General features: G+C 43.7%; 1 protein-coding gene across 3 annotated transcripts in view; it reads left to right on the forward strand.

Moving 5' to 3' along the window:
* Positions 1 to 14,031, forward strand: part of LMNTD1 (lamin tail domain containing 1) — a 218,037-nt gene that overhangs the window by 41,396 nt on the left and 162,610 nt on the right. For all 3 annotated transcript variants that reach the window (XM_040345614.1, XM_040345612.1, XM_040345613.1), the window contains exons 4-5: positions 852 to 1,040; positions 10,906 to 10,999. In XM_040345614.1, the coding sequence (XP_040201548.1) occupies positions 852 to 1,040; positions 10,906 to 10,999 (283 nt within the window). The remainder of the gene's footprint in view (positions 1 to 851; positions 1,041 to 10,905; positions 11,000 to 14,031) is intronic.

A 14,031-nucleotide genomic window follows, 5' to 3' on the forward strand; every position in this document is an offset into this window, starting at 1 on the left:
TTCCTCCGTCACACTTTGGCGGATCGGAGCACGAATTGCCCGTTCAGGTCCGCCTAAAAAACTGGCAGGCGGACCTAAACGGGCTGCCTGTGTGAAAGAGCCCTAAGGCCCCTTTCACACAGACGGATAGAATGGTGCTTTCAGCTGCGGATTCTCAAGTTATCTACCGTAGCTTAAAGCACCCATTGCTTTCTTATGGCCCTATTCATACACTGCGTTTAGCTGCGGTTTGGTGCAGATAGAAAAAATAAAATTGACTGCGTCCAGGAACTATTTGGCGCAGCTATCTGCACATAACCGCAGGTAATGGCAGTGCACTGTGTCAGCTGCGTTTGGTATGAATCATGATGGGGAACTCTACGCCGAATTTTAAATAAAAAAACGGCATGGGTTTCCCTCCAAGAGCATACCAGGCCGCATGCCCTCAACATGGGGGGGGTGAGTGCTTTGAAGCAGGGGGACGCCCTGCGGCCCCCCCACCCCAAAACACCTTGAGGATGTTGATGGGGACAAGGGCCTCTTCCCAAAAACCATGGCCGTTGGTTGTCAGGGTTTGCGGGCGGGGAGCTTATCGGAATCCGGGAGCCCCCTTTAATAAGGGGCCACCAAAAAAAAGGTAAATTCACTGACGTCACTTCCATTTTTTCTAATGTTTATTTTAAAAAGTACACAAATTAATGTTTTTGCTTCAGAATTCATTCATTGCGACATAAGGCACACAAGCAGCTTAAATGTGGTGAGAATTTCCTGATCCATTCGATTGCCATTATTTCTCTATTCAATATTGCAAAATCGATCAAAATGATGGTCATAAATGACTGTTAAATTTCTAGTTGTCTCTTCCTTTGCAGAATTTTGGAGATGAGCAGAGACATTCTAATGAAAGATGAAGAAAACAGAGCCTTACAGCTGGTTGTGGCGCAGCAGGAGTCCGACGTCCAGTCGCTAAAAAGTTCTGCAATAGCTCCATCCATACAACTGGACCTGGCCAAGCAAGAACTGAGGGAGCTGCAAGGGAGTATTAGCATGGCCCAGACAAAGTAAGACACCCATCACCTCTCCAGCTAAGAATACTACAACAGGGCACACAACATAATATAGACGGAATAGATTTTGCTGAATATATTATCCATATACAATTACAATATAATATACAGTAAAACCTTGAGAGTAACTTGGTTTGAGAGCGTTTTGCAAGACAAGCAAAATGTTTTAATAAATTTTGTCTTGATATAAGAGTAGCGTCACAACTGAGTATAAAAAAGATAAGAGGAGCCTCTAAGTGTAGCAATATGGTTACATTTAATGAAGGTACAACATTTAGCAACTTATTGCTACACTTAGAGGCATCTCTCTTCTCTTTTATACCCTGTAAAAAAAAATGCTTTGATATACAAGTGCTTTGGATTACAAGCATGTTTCTGGAACGAATTATGCTCACAAACCAAGGTTTTACTGTACAATAATATAAATATATATTTAATAATATACTATAAAAAATATAAATTTGTGAGGATATAATATCCATAAAATACTGTACATGTCACAGAATGGCATTGCAGTAGATGTAAACCCAATCCCTAAAATCTCCATTAAGCTTTAACATAATTTCAAAAATAATAATCAGTATTTTTATTTTTTTAAATCTGCAGCCTTTATTATATCTTTCCTATGATGTCCCTTATTCAGGCCCTTCCTATAATAGGGACACCATGTTCTGCCCCTGTATCCTCATTGTGCCCCTGCATTGTCACCCTAGCACACAGGCTTTCAATGGAGACTACAAGCAGTACAAGCCATCCAGTGCCCAGGGCAAAGATGCCAACCTGTGCCCCCCTTCCCTTAGGTTTAGTATCAGGGTGCCCACATCTCTACAATAAACCATTGCTCCCACGGGAGCCGTCCCTCCTGCCCACCCCTTGTCCCGGCCCTGACTACAAGTGTCCATTTCTGCACACTTAACGTGGGCACTTTTTTCTTTGTTGTCTCTATTAGGAAACGTGCTCTGAGAAATGGCATGCAGTCATTGTCCAGTTATAGCCATTGACAGGACCAGATTAGCTGCTCTGCTATATGTGTGTGGGCCAGGAGATGAAGGTGACAGGAGATAACCCCACCACCCACTAGAAGAGGCATTGTCCAAGATAAGGAAGACATTCTGTGAACTGTCACATTAACCCGTCTCCCTCACAAGTGACCCTGTCTTGGCCCCATATAAACAAATCTCAGTAACACGAATCCTCACTCTACCTTCGGTATGTACATTATAATCTTAGGTCTGTCTATAGTATTGATCTGACAAAAGTAAAGTTTCATACTGAACACACTGTCAGAAGATACAAGGATCAAGTAGATGTCTAGCCAAACAGCTAAATACACCTATATAAACCGTATTACTTGTTTTTTTATTTGAAGTTCTGCTCAGCTAGTTCTTGGATTCACATGCCTTGCCAGATAGCACTGTCACGAAGAAGGCACCACTTTTCACTATTGCCCTCCTTGTCTGTTTAATTAGACTAGGAATGAAGATCAATATTAGTCCTCTCCTCCTACTAAAAGCTCTGGCCCGGATTTAGAGAGAATTTACGCCAGCGTATCCATAGATACGCTGCGTAAATTCAAATCTGCGCCGGCGTATCTACTTTCTGTATTCAGAAAGCTAGATACGCCGACATTAGCCTAAGATACGACTGGCATAAGTCTCTTACGCCGTCGTATCTTAGGGTGCATTCTGACGGTGGCCGCTAGGGGCGCTTCCGTTGTTGTCGGCGTAGAATATGCTAATTACCTAGATACGCCGATTCACAAACGTACGTACACCCGGCGCAATTTATTTACGTCGTTTTTGTTAGGCTTTTTCGGCGTAAGGTTGTTCCTGCTATTAGGAGGCGCAGCCAATGTTAAGTATGGACGTCGTTCCCGCCTTCGAAATTAGAATTTTTTACGTCGTTTGCGTAAGTCGTTCGCGAATAGGGCTGGACGTAATTTACGTTCACGTCGAAACCAATATGTCGTTGCGCCGTACTTGGAAGCAATGCACACTGGGATATGTACACGGACAGAGCATGCGCCGTCCGTAAAAACGTCAATCACGTCAGGTCATCATACATTTACATAAAACACGCCCCCTTCCACATTTGAATTACACGCGCTTACGCCAGCCCCATTTACGCTACGCCGCCGCAAGTGCTTTGTGAATACTGCACTTGCTCCTGTAAGTTACGCAGGCGTAGCGTAAAGACTATACGCTGCGCCGCCGTAGGAGGAAGCGCAGCTACGTGAATCTACCCCTCTGTGATTACCTCACCCTCTATTTCCCAGTGCCTGAAAGATGTTAGTATTCTGAATTGCAGCAGATTAGTTAACACCATGCAGACCCACCCACTTTGCCCTATTTCTGCTGTGTGAGAAGGTAATTTAGGGAAGATTTAGGGAAGATTTCAGACATTTTCAGCAGCAGTATTTAGAAATACATTTAGGCCGGGTTCACACTGTCGCCGCATGCGGCTCTCAGCAGGGGCACACTGATGCTCTGAGATGGCAGGTCAGCAACCCGCGATCTGAGCTTGTCAACCAGTCATCCCAGAGCAGGAGGTCGCAGGCCACATCAGAGGGCTCCTAGGCCACTGGTTTGGCACCCCTGTTCTACTGCAATACATGGTAATGCATTGCAATGTCATTCATTTTGACAGGTAACCCCAATGTACAAAGGCAATGCACCTGCTTTGCAGTGCTTCACAATGCACAGTAGTGTGGTTCAGTGTTTCGCATCTGAACATGATTCGGGTGCATTGGCAGCCTGTTCTTTTTAATGGGCTGCCTTAATGCAGTGCAAGTTAACCCATGTCATAACTCGTGTTAATACACCAGGGAGACCTCTCTGTTGGAATCACTGGTGTGCGCAGCCCATAACATTAGGGGGTGCCCGCCAGTTGAAAAGCAGGGGGGTTGCCACCGGTCTCCCGCGAAGTTGAGAACCGTGGAGGGGGGTTGCCGGAGTTTCCCGCGAGTAGAGAAGTGGGGGTGCCGCAAGCATCAGAAGGGTATGCTCAGGCACAATTAGGGTGTGCCCACTCACGATTAGGTTGTGCCCAGGCACACCTGGCACACCCTGTGCGCACACCTATGGTTGGAATATTCAGGACATATACTAAGCCAGGGGCTTACTCAGCCCATTAGGATCCAACTTCTAAATAAAATATCACCTTAGGCTAGATTCACACCTATTTGATTACAAATGATTTTATTGAAAGATCAGAAACATTCATACAGTATATCAGACAGTCATTCATCTTATATAAAAGTTAGAGCCTATCAGACATTTTGAAGTAGAGTTAATGAAAAACATCAGATGATGTGCTTTTTCCTGATGCGTTTTGTGGGGGCGTTTTTGGCGCATCTTTAAGTGTTTTTTTTATGTGTTTTTAAATGCGTCTTGCGTTTTTGGAAGGTGTCTGTTGTCACACGGGAGTAACCAGCCAGCAAAAACGCAGTGAAAACACATCAAAAACACAAGCACTGCATTGTTTATGTGTTTCAGCTACGTTCCCGTTTAAATCTATAGAAGCAAAAATGCAACTTGCTACGGGCAAAAAAGTGTGACCCATAGGAAATCATGTTAAATAGACTGTAGTGCAGGGGCGGACTGACCATTCGGGCACTCGGGCACTGCCCTAGGGCCCCGTGCCACTAGGGGGCTCCATCAGGGTTGCCAGCCTCAGTAAAACCAGGGACAGTATGTAAAAACCTGTGTTTTGTTACATCTGTCCCTGAAATTTCTCTTACAGTCATCTTTTTGGTCTAAAAATCCCAAGATTATAGCTGCCCCGCCTCTCCAGTACCTTCTCAGTGTGTGTATGTGTACTGTGTGAGTATCCTGTGTATGCATACTGTATGTGTGTGTGTATACTATTAGCTAGATTCATAAAGATTTACGGCGGCGTATCAGTAGATACGCCGACGTAACTCTGAATCTGCGCCGTCGTAAGTTTAAGTGTATTCTCAAACTGAGATACACTTAAACCTAGCTAAGATACGACGGCCTGCGCCGTCGTATCTTAGGGTGCAATATTTAGGCTGGCCGCTAGGTGGCGCTTCTGTTGAGTTCGGCGTAGAATATGCAAATACATAGATATGCCGATTCTCGAACGTACGTGCGCCAGTCGCAGTAAAGATACACTGTTTCCGTAAGAGATAAGCCGCGTAAAGATAAAGCTGCCCCCTAGGAGGCGTAGTCAATGTTAAGTATGGCCGTCGTTCCTGCGTCGAAATTTGAAAATTTTACGTCGTTTGCGTAAGTCGTCCGTGAATAGGGCTGGATGTAATTTACGTTCACGTCTAAACCAATACGTCCTTGCGGCGTACTTTGGAGCAATGCACACTGGGATATGTACACGGACGGCGCATGCGCTGTTCGTAAAAAACGTCAATCACGTCGGGTCACGAGTAATTAACATAAAACACGCCCCCCCATCCTCATTTGAATTAGGCGCGCTTACGCCGGCCACATTTACGCTACGCCGCCATAAGTTAGGAGGCAAGTGCTTTGTGAATACAGTACTTGCCTATCTAATTTACGGCGGCGTAGCGTATATACAATACGTAGCGTATACATATACGTATACGTAGCGTATATACAATACGCTACGCCGCCGGAAAGATGCGGCAATCTACCTGAATCCAGCTAACTGTGTATATTGTGTGTGTGTATACTGTGTATATATACTGTATGTGTGTATACAGTACTGTGTGGCCCCATGATCTATTGCCTGGGGGCCCCATAATCTCCTATTGCCTGGGGGCCCCATAATCTCCTATTGCCCGGGGGCCCCATGAGTTGTCAGTCCGCCCCTGCTGTAGTGTGTTTCTGCAAAACTGAAAATGCACTAAAAAACGCGTAGGTTTGAACCAGGCCTTAAGGTGGACCGATCCTTTAACTAGCACATTTCAGGAAGAAATTATTTATTAAGTGAGATGCCTGTGCTAAAAGCGTGCCTTAATCACACATGAACACACTCGTCTATCAGGAAACATATCCAGATTGTCAGCGTGTATGATCTGTGAGGCCGAGTACTCACGGCAGGACATGTCCGATGAAAACGGTCTGCAGACCGTTTCCATCGGACATGTCTGGCCGGGGACTGCCCGGGGACTTCTGTTCGATGGCTATACACACCATCGAACAGAAGCCCGCGCGTAAACATTACGCGGGGCGTGTCCGCGGTGTCGCCGCGACAATGACGCGGCGACGTGGGCGGGCCGCCTTAAAAATGCTTCCACGCATGCGTCGAAGTCATTCGACGCATGCGAGGGATGCGGGCGGCAGGACATGTACGGTAGGTCTGTACAGACGACCGTACATGTCCGGGCGGACAGGTTTCCAGCGGACTGTTTTAAAACAAGTCCGGGAAACAGTTGTCCGCTGGAAACCTGTCTGATCCGTCCCAAAATGGTCCGCTCGGGCCAACACACGGCCAAACATGTCTGCTGAAACTGGTCTGCGGACCAGTTTCAGCAGACATGTTTGGTCGTGAGTACGGGGCCTGAGATAAAGGTTAGTAGACCATACATGGAAAAACTATTGCGTAGAACTGTATCAATAAAAGGAAAATTGAATTGAATAGAAGCGCCTAGATCTTTTTGTATGATTTGCCGAACGATAGCTTTCAAGTACAAGATGGTTGGCTACAAACTGAATCAGTAATTGCCTATTTATTGTTATGTGTATGGCCGCTTTAAGCCACTGGCAGAAAGCGAAGGACATGCACTGTACATCCTAGTAGCTTCTCAGGATAAAGAGGCCTATTCATGAAAGGCGCACAGTATTTCAGGAATTTGCAAATGTTTAGCTGTGTTCTCAGGCTGCACATTTCAGTGTTATTCTTAAAGCCCACGTGTGTGGGACTTCACACGCACAGATAATACTACGCAATTGTTCCACAACAAAGACCTATATTCCCCAAAAGCGGTAATGCAGAATGGTGCAAACAAACATCTGCAAAATAAACTCTCTGCGAAACTCTGCCAAGTTCCGTGTGACAAGTGACAGTATGATATAACAAGGGTCGAGACTTTATGGTCCTAATGCCTTATGCCGCATACACACCATCACTTTATGTGATGAAAAAAAACGACATTTTCTGTGAAGTAAAAAACGACGTTTTTGAAACTTCAATTTTCAAAGACGAAGTTGCCTACACACCATCGTTTTTCTCACAATGTTCTAGCAAAGCGAGGTTACGTTCCAACACGTTTTTCTATTGAAGCTTGCTTCATAAGTAGCTTCTGGGCATGCGCGGATGAAAAAACGTTGTTTTAAACGACGTTTTTGCTACACACGGTCAATTTCTGTGAAGTAAAAGTTGACGTTTTGAAAAACGACACATAAAATTGAAGCATGCTTCAATTTTTTTTGGTCGTTTTTTAGAAGACATAAAACAACGTTTTCCCCCACACACGGTCAATTAAAGTGACGTTTTTAAAAACGTCATTTTTTTTCATCACATAAAACGACCGTGTGTACGTGGCATTACTCTGGGAAACTTGAAAATTCTCCCTTGCAGTAGGGCTGCATCCACACTGCGTGGGTTAGCTGCTTGTCTTCTGTCTAGAAAAAGAAGAAAAGAAAGAAAAGAAATGAAGATTTACATATCTGCTCCTCCACGTGTAAGCAGGTGTATTAAAAGTCAGTTGGGATCTTTACTAACAGGTTAATATCCAGTGACTCAGGTGTTGATGCACTGTGGTAATTCTGCCCTTCTTGGCCTGTGGTGCTTCCCGTAATGGAAAGAAATATTCATAGTTGTTGGTGGTTTGTTGGTCCGTGGAGTTGGAAAGGCCATACACAAGGACAGGGCCGCCATCAGGAATTATGGGGCCCCTTACACAGCTTCAGGCATGGGCACCCTGGAGCAGAGAACTGGGGGGGGGGGGCTGGCGCCTCAAATTGAGAAGCGGAGGGCTGCCGCGAATTGAGAAGCGGGGGGGGCATGAATTGAGAAGCGGGGAAGCGGGGGGTGGTGCCACAAATTGGGGGGGGGGGGTTGCCCTGAGGACCCCTACAAAAAAATATATAAAAAATAAAATAAAATTATAAAAAAAGGGGGGTAGCCATCCGAGGCCCTGGGGACCTCTGGGCCCTTTAATAAATACAATATATATATATATATATATATATATATATATATATATATATATATAAAATATTTTATAAAAATAAATCCAAAAAAGGGGGGTTGCCATCCGGGGCCATAGGGACCTCCGGGCCCCTTACAAAAAAAAAAGGGGGGGTGCCTTCCAAGCCCCTTACAGGTGTACTGCCTGTACCCCCCTGATGACGGCCCTGCACGTGGAATTGTAGAGTTAGTGAGGGTACCCCTTAGCAGAACCATAAAGTGGGACAGTATAGTTGGAGCCATGTCAGTACCAGTTGGAAACTACCAAACTAACAGTATGAGCACCACAGCCTAGCCCAAGTCCAGCATGTAGTGTACAGAAAAGAGAAGGGGTATCGTTATATATGTATGTACTAGCAAGTTGTATTGTCCAAGTAAATAAGTTCTGCTTAGGTAACAATGTCTGGTCTGATTTACTTGAAGAGAATAAGAGTGTACTCCTATGGGGAATGAAGTGCTAACCTTCATGTTAATATAACTAGAGAAAGGAATCCGTACTTAGAATATGTGAGTGAGCTGCTGCCTCCCTAAAAAATCTCAAAAGAGACCAAAAATTGTATATGTGCGTTGGGATGGTGGCGCTGCTGAACCAAGAAGGTTTAAAAGATTGTGAGTGTCCTTTCGTTATAATAAACACGTGTTGGGTAACCTATGTAAGGGGTAGATCCAATAAATATGGATTCCCTAAAGGCACACGCTAGGGCAATAAAAGCGTGTATAGGTTGCCCCGTTTAATAGTGCTGGGAAAAACTCGTTGCCAAGTGCGTGATTATTTGTTTGGACCTCCACTATAAATTGGTATCCAATGTGTTGGAAAAAAGTAAAAAATATATAATTATGGTACTAGTGTGTTTTGGTGAGATCTTGGCATGTGCTGCTGCAGGGTTAAGCCCCATACACACTATTCGATTTTCAGCAGATTTTTGTTATCAGATTTACCAAAACCATGTAGTGGAAGGGCCTGCCTGGTTGCATACAAATTGAAGCTCTTAAGGTTTGACCTCATATTACTGTTTACGGTTTTGGTAAATCTGAAGAAAAAATTCTGCAGAAAATCTAATAGTGTGTATGGGGTCTAAGGCAAGGCTAGTACTGGGTCAAGTGCTCAATGGTAGGGCTCAGGTGGTTAGGTTAAAGACAACCTTTCAGTAACTTATGCATGCATTTATGACATTGTTACTTTTTTCAGAAATGCTTTGCCTTTTCTCATTAAAAAACTACTGTACCCTTCATCTCCTGTCCAGTGACTTTACCAAGGCTCAGATTATGTCATCTGCAACATTGTAACTGTAGTCACAGTGTGACAGGCTGGGGTTGTTCTGTGTCAGATATATGTGAACACAGCCAAGAAACGCACATTCACCAGGATTTACATGAATGTGTAATCTCTAAACTGGCATCTCAATCCAGGAAGTAGATGGTAATTCTGAAAGATGCCTGAACAGAGACGGCTCCATTCTCTTGCAAAGAAAAGGGAGAGTACTATGATCTCTATGAGAGGTAATAAGTACCTGGATATGTTACATTGACACATTACTGAGCATGCAGCTCTTAAAACTGAACTTTGTGATGAGTCTAAATATGAGAGTCTTGTGTATTCTTGTTTGAATCTTGGTATACTTTGTGTATTTCTCACAGATCTGTGCAGTAATCCAGTGGGAAACTTTCCCTCTGAGCAGGAACTTCCTGTAATAAAGACCAGTCACTGCTGCTCTCTCTCTATGTGCAGTGTGACTGGTCTTGTCTCCACCCCCTGCTGTAGTTTTCTGCAGGCAGCCTGTAGTGGGTGGAGCCTGCTGAGTCCCTCCTACAAACTCTGCTCTCTGCACAGGCTATTGTGATGGATCTGGATAAAATTTATATTTTGAATTCTTTTATTAGAACCACTAAAATGTTTAATGTCTTTTATATTTTCATATTGTTTCTATATTGTTGTTTTTATATTTCTTTTTATATATGCAAGTGTGAAAAGATGTCACAATACTGCTTATTTTCCTTGATAAGATTTGTCAGATAAGAAATTAAGTTTTAAAAGTAATGAACTCAGCATTGAAAATACGAAGGATTGTTGAAAGCAGCTCCATCCCCCTCACTCACTCCGTGTCCCCCCTCCCTCCTAAATTCCTCATTCCAAAGAACAAATATGGACTTGGTTGTAAGAGGAAGTTACCCCTCCCCCTTGTCTGCTTTACTGAAAGAACTTTTATGTCACGAGGACGAGAAGAATATGGAATAGGAAAGACCCCTATATGAACTGACCAACGAGAAGCTTCATGCCAAGGACAAGCCACACAGGGGAGGAGGGTAGAATGGGTCAGGGGTGGGTAGAGTGAGTGTGTCTGTATAATGTGAACCAATCAATGCATGTTTTGTGATTCTGTGGTTTTAATAAAAAGCCAGCAGGCTTTTTGTCTGTAGATTGCACTGTCTCACCATAGTAATTTGAATCAGGCGGTAGAATGGGTGTCCTCCCTGAGAAATTGTGTCAGGAAAATAATTAGTCCATATCACTATGTACAGCACAGTGATGATGTCCGTGCTATTCTTACAAGGCAATATCTAGGGCTATATAGGCATTTGGTGTACACAAAGTAGACTTGTATCCTTTGTGTCTCTTCATCAATATATTTGAATGAAAGTTTTTTGTGTTGCCTGGACTACTGATGCTACGTGCATTGTAATAGATGTTTTATTGTATTATTAAATTATATAACTGTTTTTATCGTTATAGATATGAACAGGAGTTTTCTCAGCGTTTAGCCCTGCAGGACCAGTTGCGGGAACTGACACATCACATAGAGGATATAAAACAGATACACGTGAAGGTGAGGAGTCATGTGACACTTTTTGTTATTCTGTAAGGTAGTTACAGATTGGCTTCAGTTCCCAAAGCCTTGTACATACCACTATTTTTTTCCGGTTGAATGAAAAAAAACAAAAAAAACTGACAGCTCAGGTCAGAGCCGCTGTACTAATAATCTGATGTTAGTACAGTGATTTTCCCTGCTGTGTTATTGTGTTCTGACAGGGGGGCAGTCCCCCACCGGAACACTCCGGTCAGTGCTCTCAGCCATTGAGAATGTTGTCCAGGTGACCAAACAAGGACTTTCATGGTAGGATCAGAAAGTATTATTTTTAATGGATGCTGCAGATTTAAAATATAAAAAATTAGTTTTGAAATTACATTGTAAACTTGAGATGAGATTTTTGTGATTGGGTTTACATGTATTTAAAGCGCCAGACTACGAACAACCGGTGGTACTACTGAGAACCTTCATATACCGGTACAATGTATGTACAATATACGTATACTGTAGGTCATCTGCAAGAGCAGTGTTTATGAATTCATAGAAGAGACTTCCCCCTAGAACCTCATCTCACAGCAGCATTAGACAAATTGCATGTTTTGGGCACATTTCGGATGTGTCTTATCGCTTTGGTTTGCCAATAATCATACTCATGGTGCTCATTTTGTGCAAATAAACTTCTCCGTTGCTTGCCGTGGGCCTGGTGCGTTTCAGCATCTCCGCATATAAATAGAAAAGGCTGACACTGGAACTCACATTATCCTTTGTGTAATAAAACTGCTCATCCTATAATGAAAGCATTTTTCTTCAATTCCAATATTTCTTGTAGTCACATTTCTATTTCTGTTTCAATGATTTTTATTTGTTTTTCAAGTAAAGATTATATGCGTCAACACAGAGAGCAGCGAACAATCCTCGCATGCTCTGCACATAGTAAGTCGTAATAAAAAGAAAAAAAAAGGGGGGAAAACAATCAGAGAAGAAAAAAAAAAAAAAAAGAAAAATAATTTCAATCATAACAAACAAAAGTAGGAGGGAAAATGATACTGGGTAACATATGAGCAGGCATCCAAGCATATAGACAATATCACATTACTACAAATGCTTGCTATACTAAATATAGAACCATTATTGACCCAAATTGAGGGATGGATCCTGAATTGCGGCCCCTCTACATAACATAACTAATACTGAAGGCCAATCAATGACCAATATTTAGATATTGAAGTCCCTCGGAGCCCAAATTCTCCATCAGACAACACATTTTACAGATAGTTAAGATAGCTGAGTCACTTCGTAGGAGTCAGGGACGAGTAAACTCACAACTAGAGGATCTGGGCAGCTCAAAATCATAACAAGTAAGATACCTTCAGCATATATTAAACCTAAATGACCCCGGTAGGGGAGTCCTTAGTCCCCAACATTACAGAAAAGGTCTAGGTTTTAAAAAAAAAAAAAAAAAAAATAAATAAAAGGGGAGGGGGGATGGGGGGGGGGTAATTCAGAGAATCCACAAGGGCAAGGCACTAGAGATAGAAGAAAGAAGAAACAGGAGAAGAAAGAAGAGAGAAGGGTGTGTCCATCCGGGAATCTTTGATCGATCGACTGAAAAGGCATCTCTATGTCGCAGGGGCCTGTAAGTAAGTGAGCCAGGGAGACCACGTCTTTTCAAAAAGGGGTTGTTTGTCATTTAAAACGCTCACTATTTTCTCATTTAACATGATCCAGTTTAATTTCCGTTTTAGCAATGTTAAGTCTACAATGGGGCTTTTCCAAGCTGTCGCAATAGCTATCTTAGCAGCTAAAAAAATAAAAAATATCAAAGTCTGGGCATGTCTGGGAATATTATCCACTGGTTTGTTTAGGAGGGCGACTGAGGCGTCTTTAATGATATTCACCATTGTGACCGAAAGAATAAGCGCGTGGACCCTGATCCAAAAGCGACGCACCCTAGGGCATGTCCACCACACATGAAGTGGTGTGCCCACCTGCCCACAACCCCTGAAACAGGAGGATGAGACACCAGGATACATTCTGGAGAGTCGCTCCGGCACCAAGTACCATCTGGCTTGTACCTTGTAACCCGCCTCTATCAAAGCCACATTGAGGATGCCTTTATGAATTCTTGTACTCCAACTACGCCAATCCCCCGCCTCAGGACTAATGTTCAAGTCCCTCTCCCATGCCACTTGATACGGGAGCCTAGTGAGAGGTGTGGTCAGCTGTTTATAGAGCGTAGAGATGCCCCCCCGGAGAGCCGAGTCCTGCACACACCTACTCTCGAAGGCAGTGCGCGTTGTCAAGTCGGACCCATTGTTCTCTAACGAACGGAGAAAATGCTGAATTTGCTGTAAGCGGTAACTCTCCGAGGAAGGCATCTCCAAGCTGTCTATGTAATATGATGACGGGCGTATTCCCCTGTGGTCAAAATAATCTCCTATCCGTAATAATCCCTTGTTGACCCACCATCTAAATCCGTCGGGACGCCTGCCCGGAGGAAACCAAGGATTGCCAAACAGGGGGGCCACTGGGGTATGTGCTGACCTTAGAGCCCATCTTCTACATCCCATTTCCCAAACATTAAGGGAATGAGAGAGTGTTGGACTCAAAATCGCTTTGCGGTATTTAGGGGATGTCCACAGGACAAGGTCCATAGCTAATGGAGAACACGCCTGAGCCTCCAGGGAGACCCACTCAGGACAATAGTGACGGCTGTGTATTTGGGTTAATTGAGTCAACTGTGCTGCTAAATAATACTTGCGAAACTCGGGCACTCCCAAGCCCCCCTCCTCTTTGGATGTGTATAATGTTGTTCGAGCTATTCTAGGGCCTTTCGGACCCCAGATATAGTGAAAAATTTGAGATTGAAAGCGGCGTATATCAGCGGCAGGTACTGGGATCGGCAGAACCCGAAAGAAATACAATAACCGTGGAAGAACAATCATCTTAACTGAGGCGATTCTGCCCACCCAGGACAAGCTTATATCGGACCATGTCTTCACGTCTTCAATCAAGCGGGCAAATAGGGGCGGGTAGTTAGTCTTGAATAA

The sequence above is a fragment of the Rana temporaria genome, chromosome 3 (genome assembly GCF_905171775.1).
Source record: "Rana temporaria chromosome 3, aRanTem1.1, whole genome shotgun sequence".
Taxonomy (NCBI): Eukaryota; Metazoa; Chordata; class Amphibia; order Anura; family Ranidae; genus Rana; species Rana temporaria.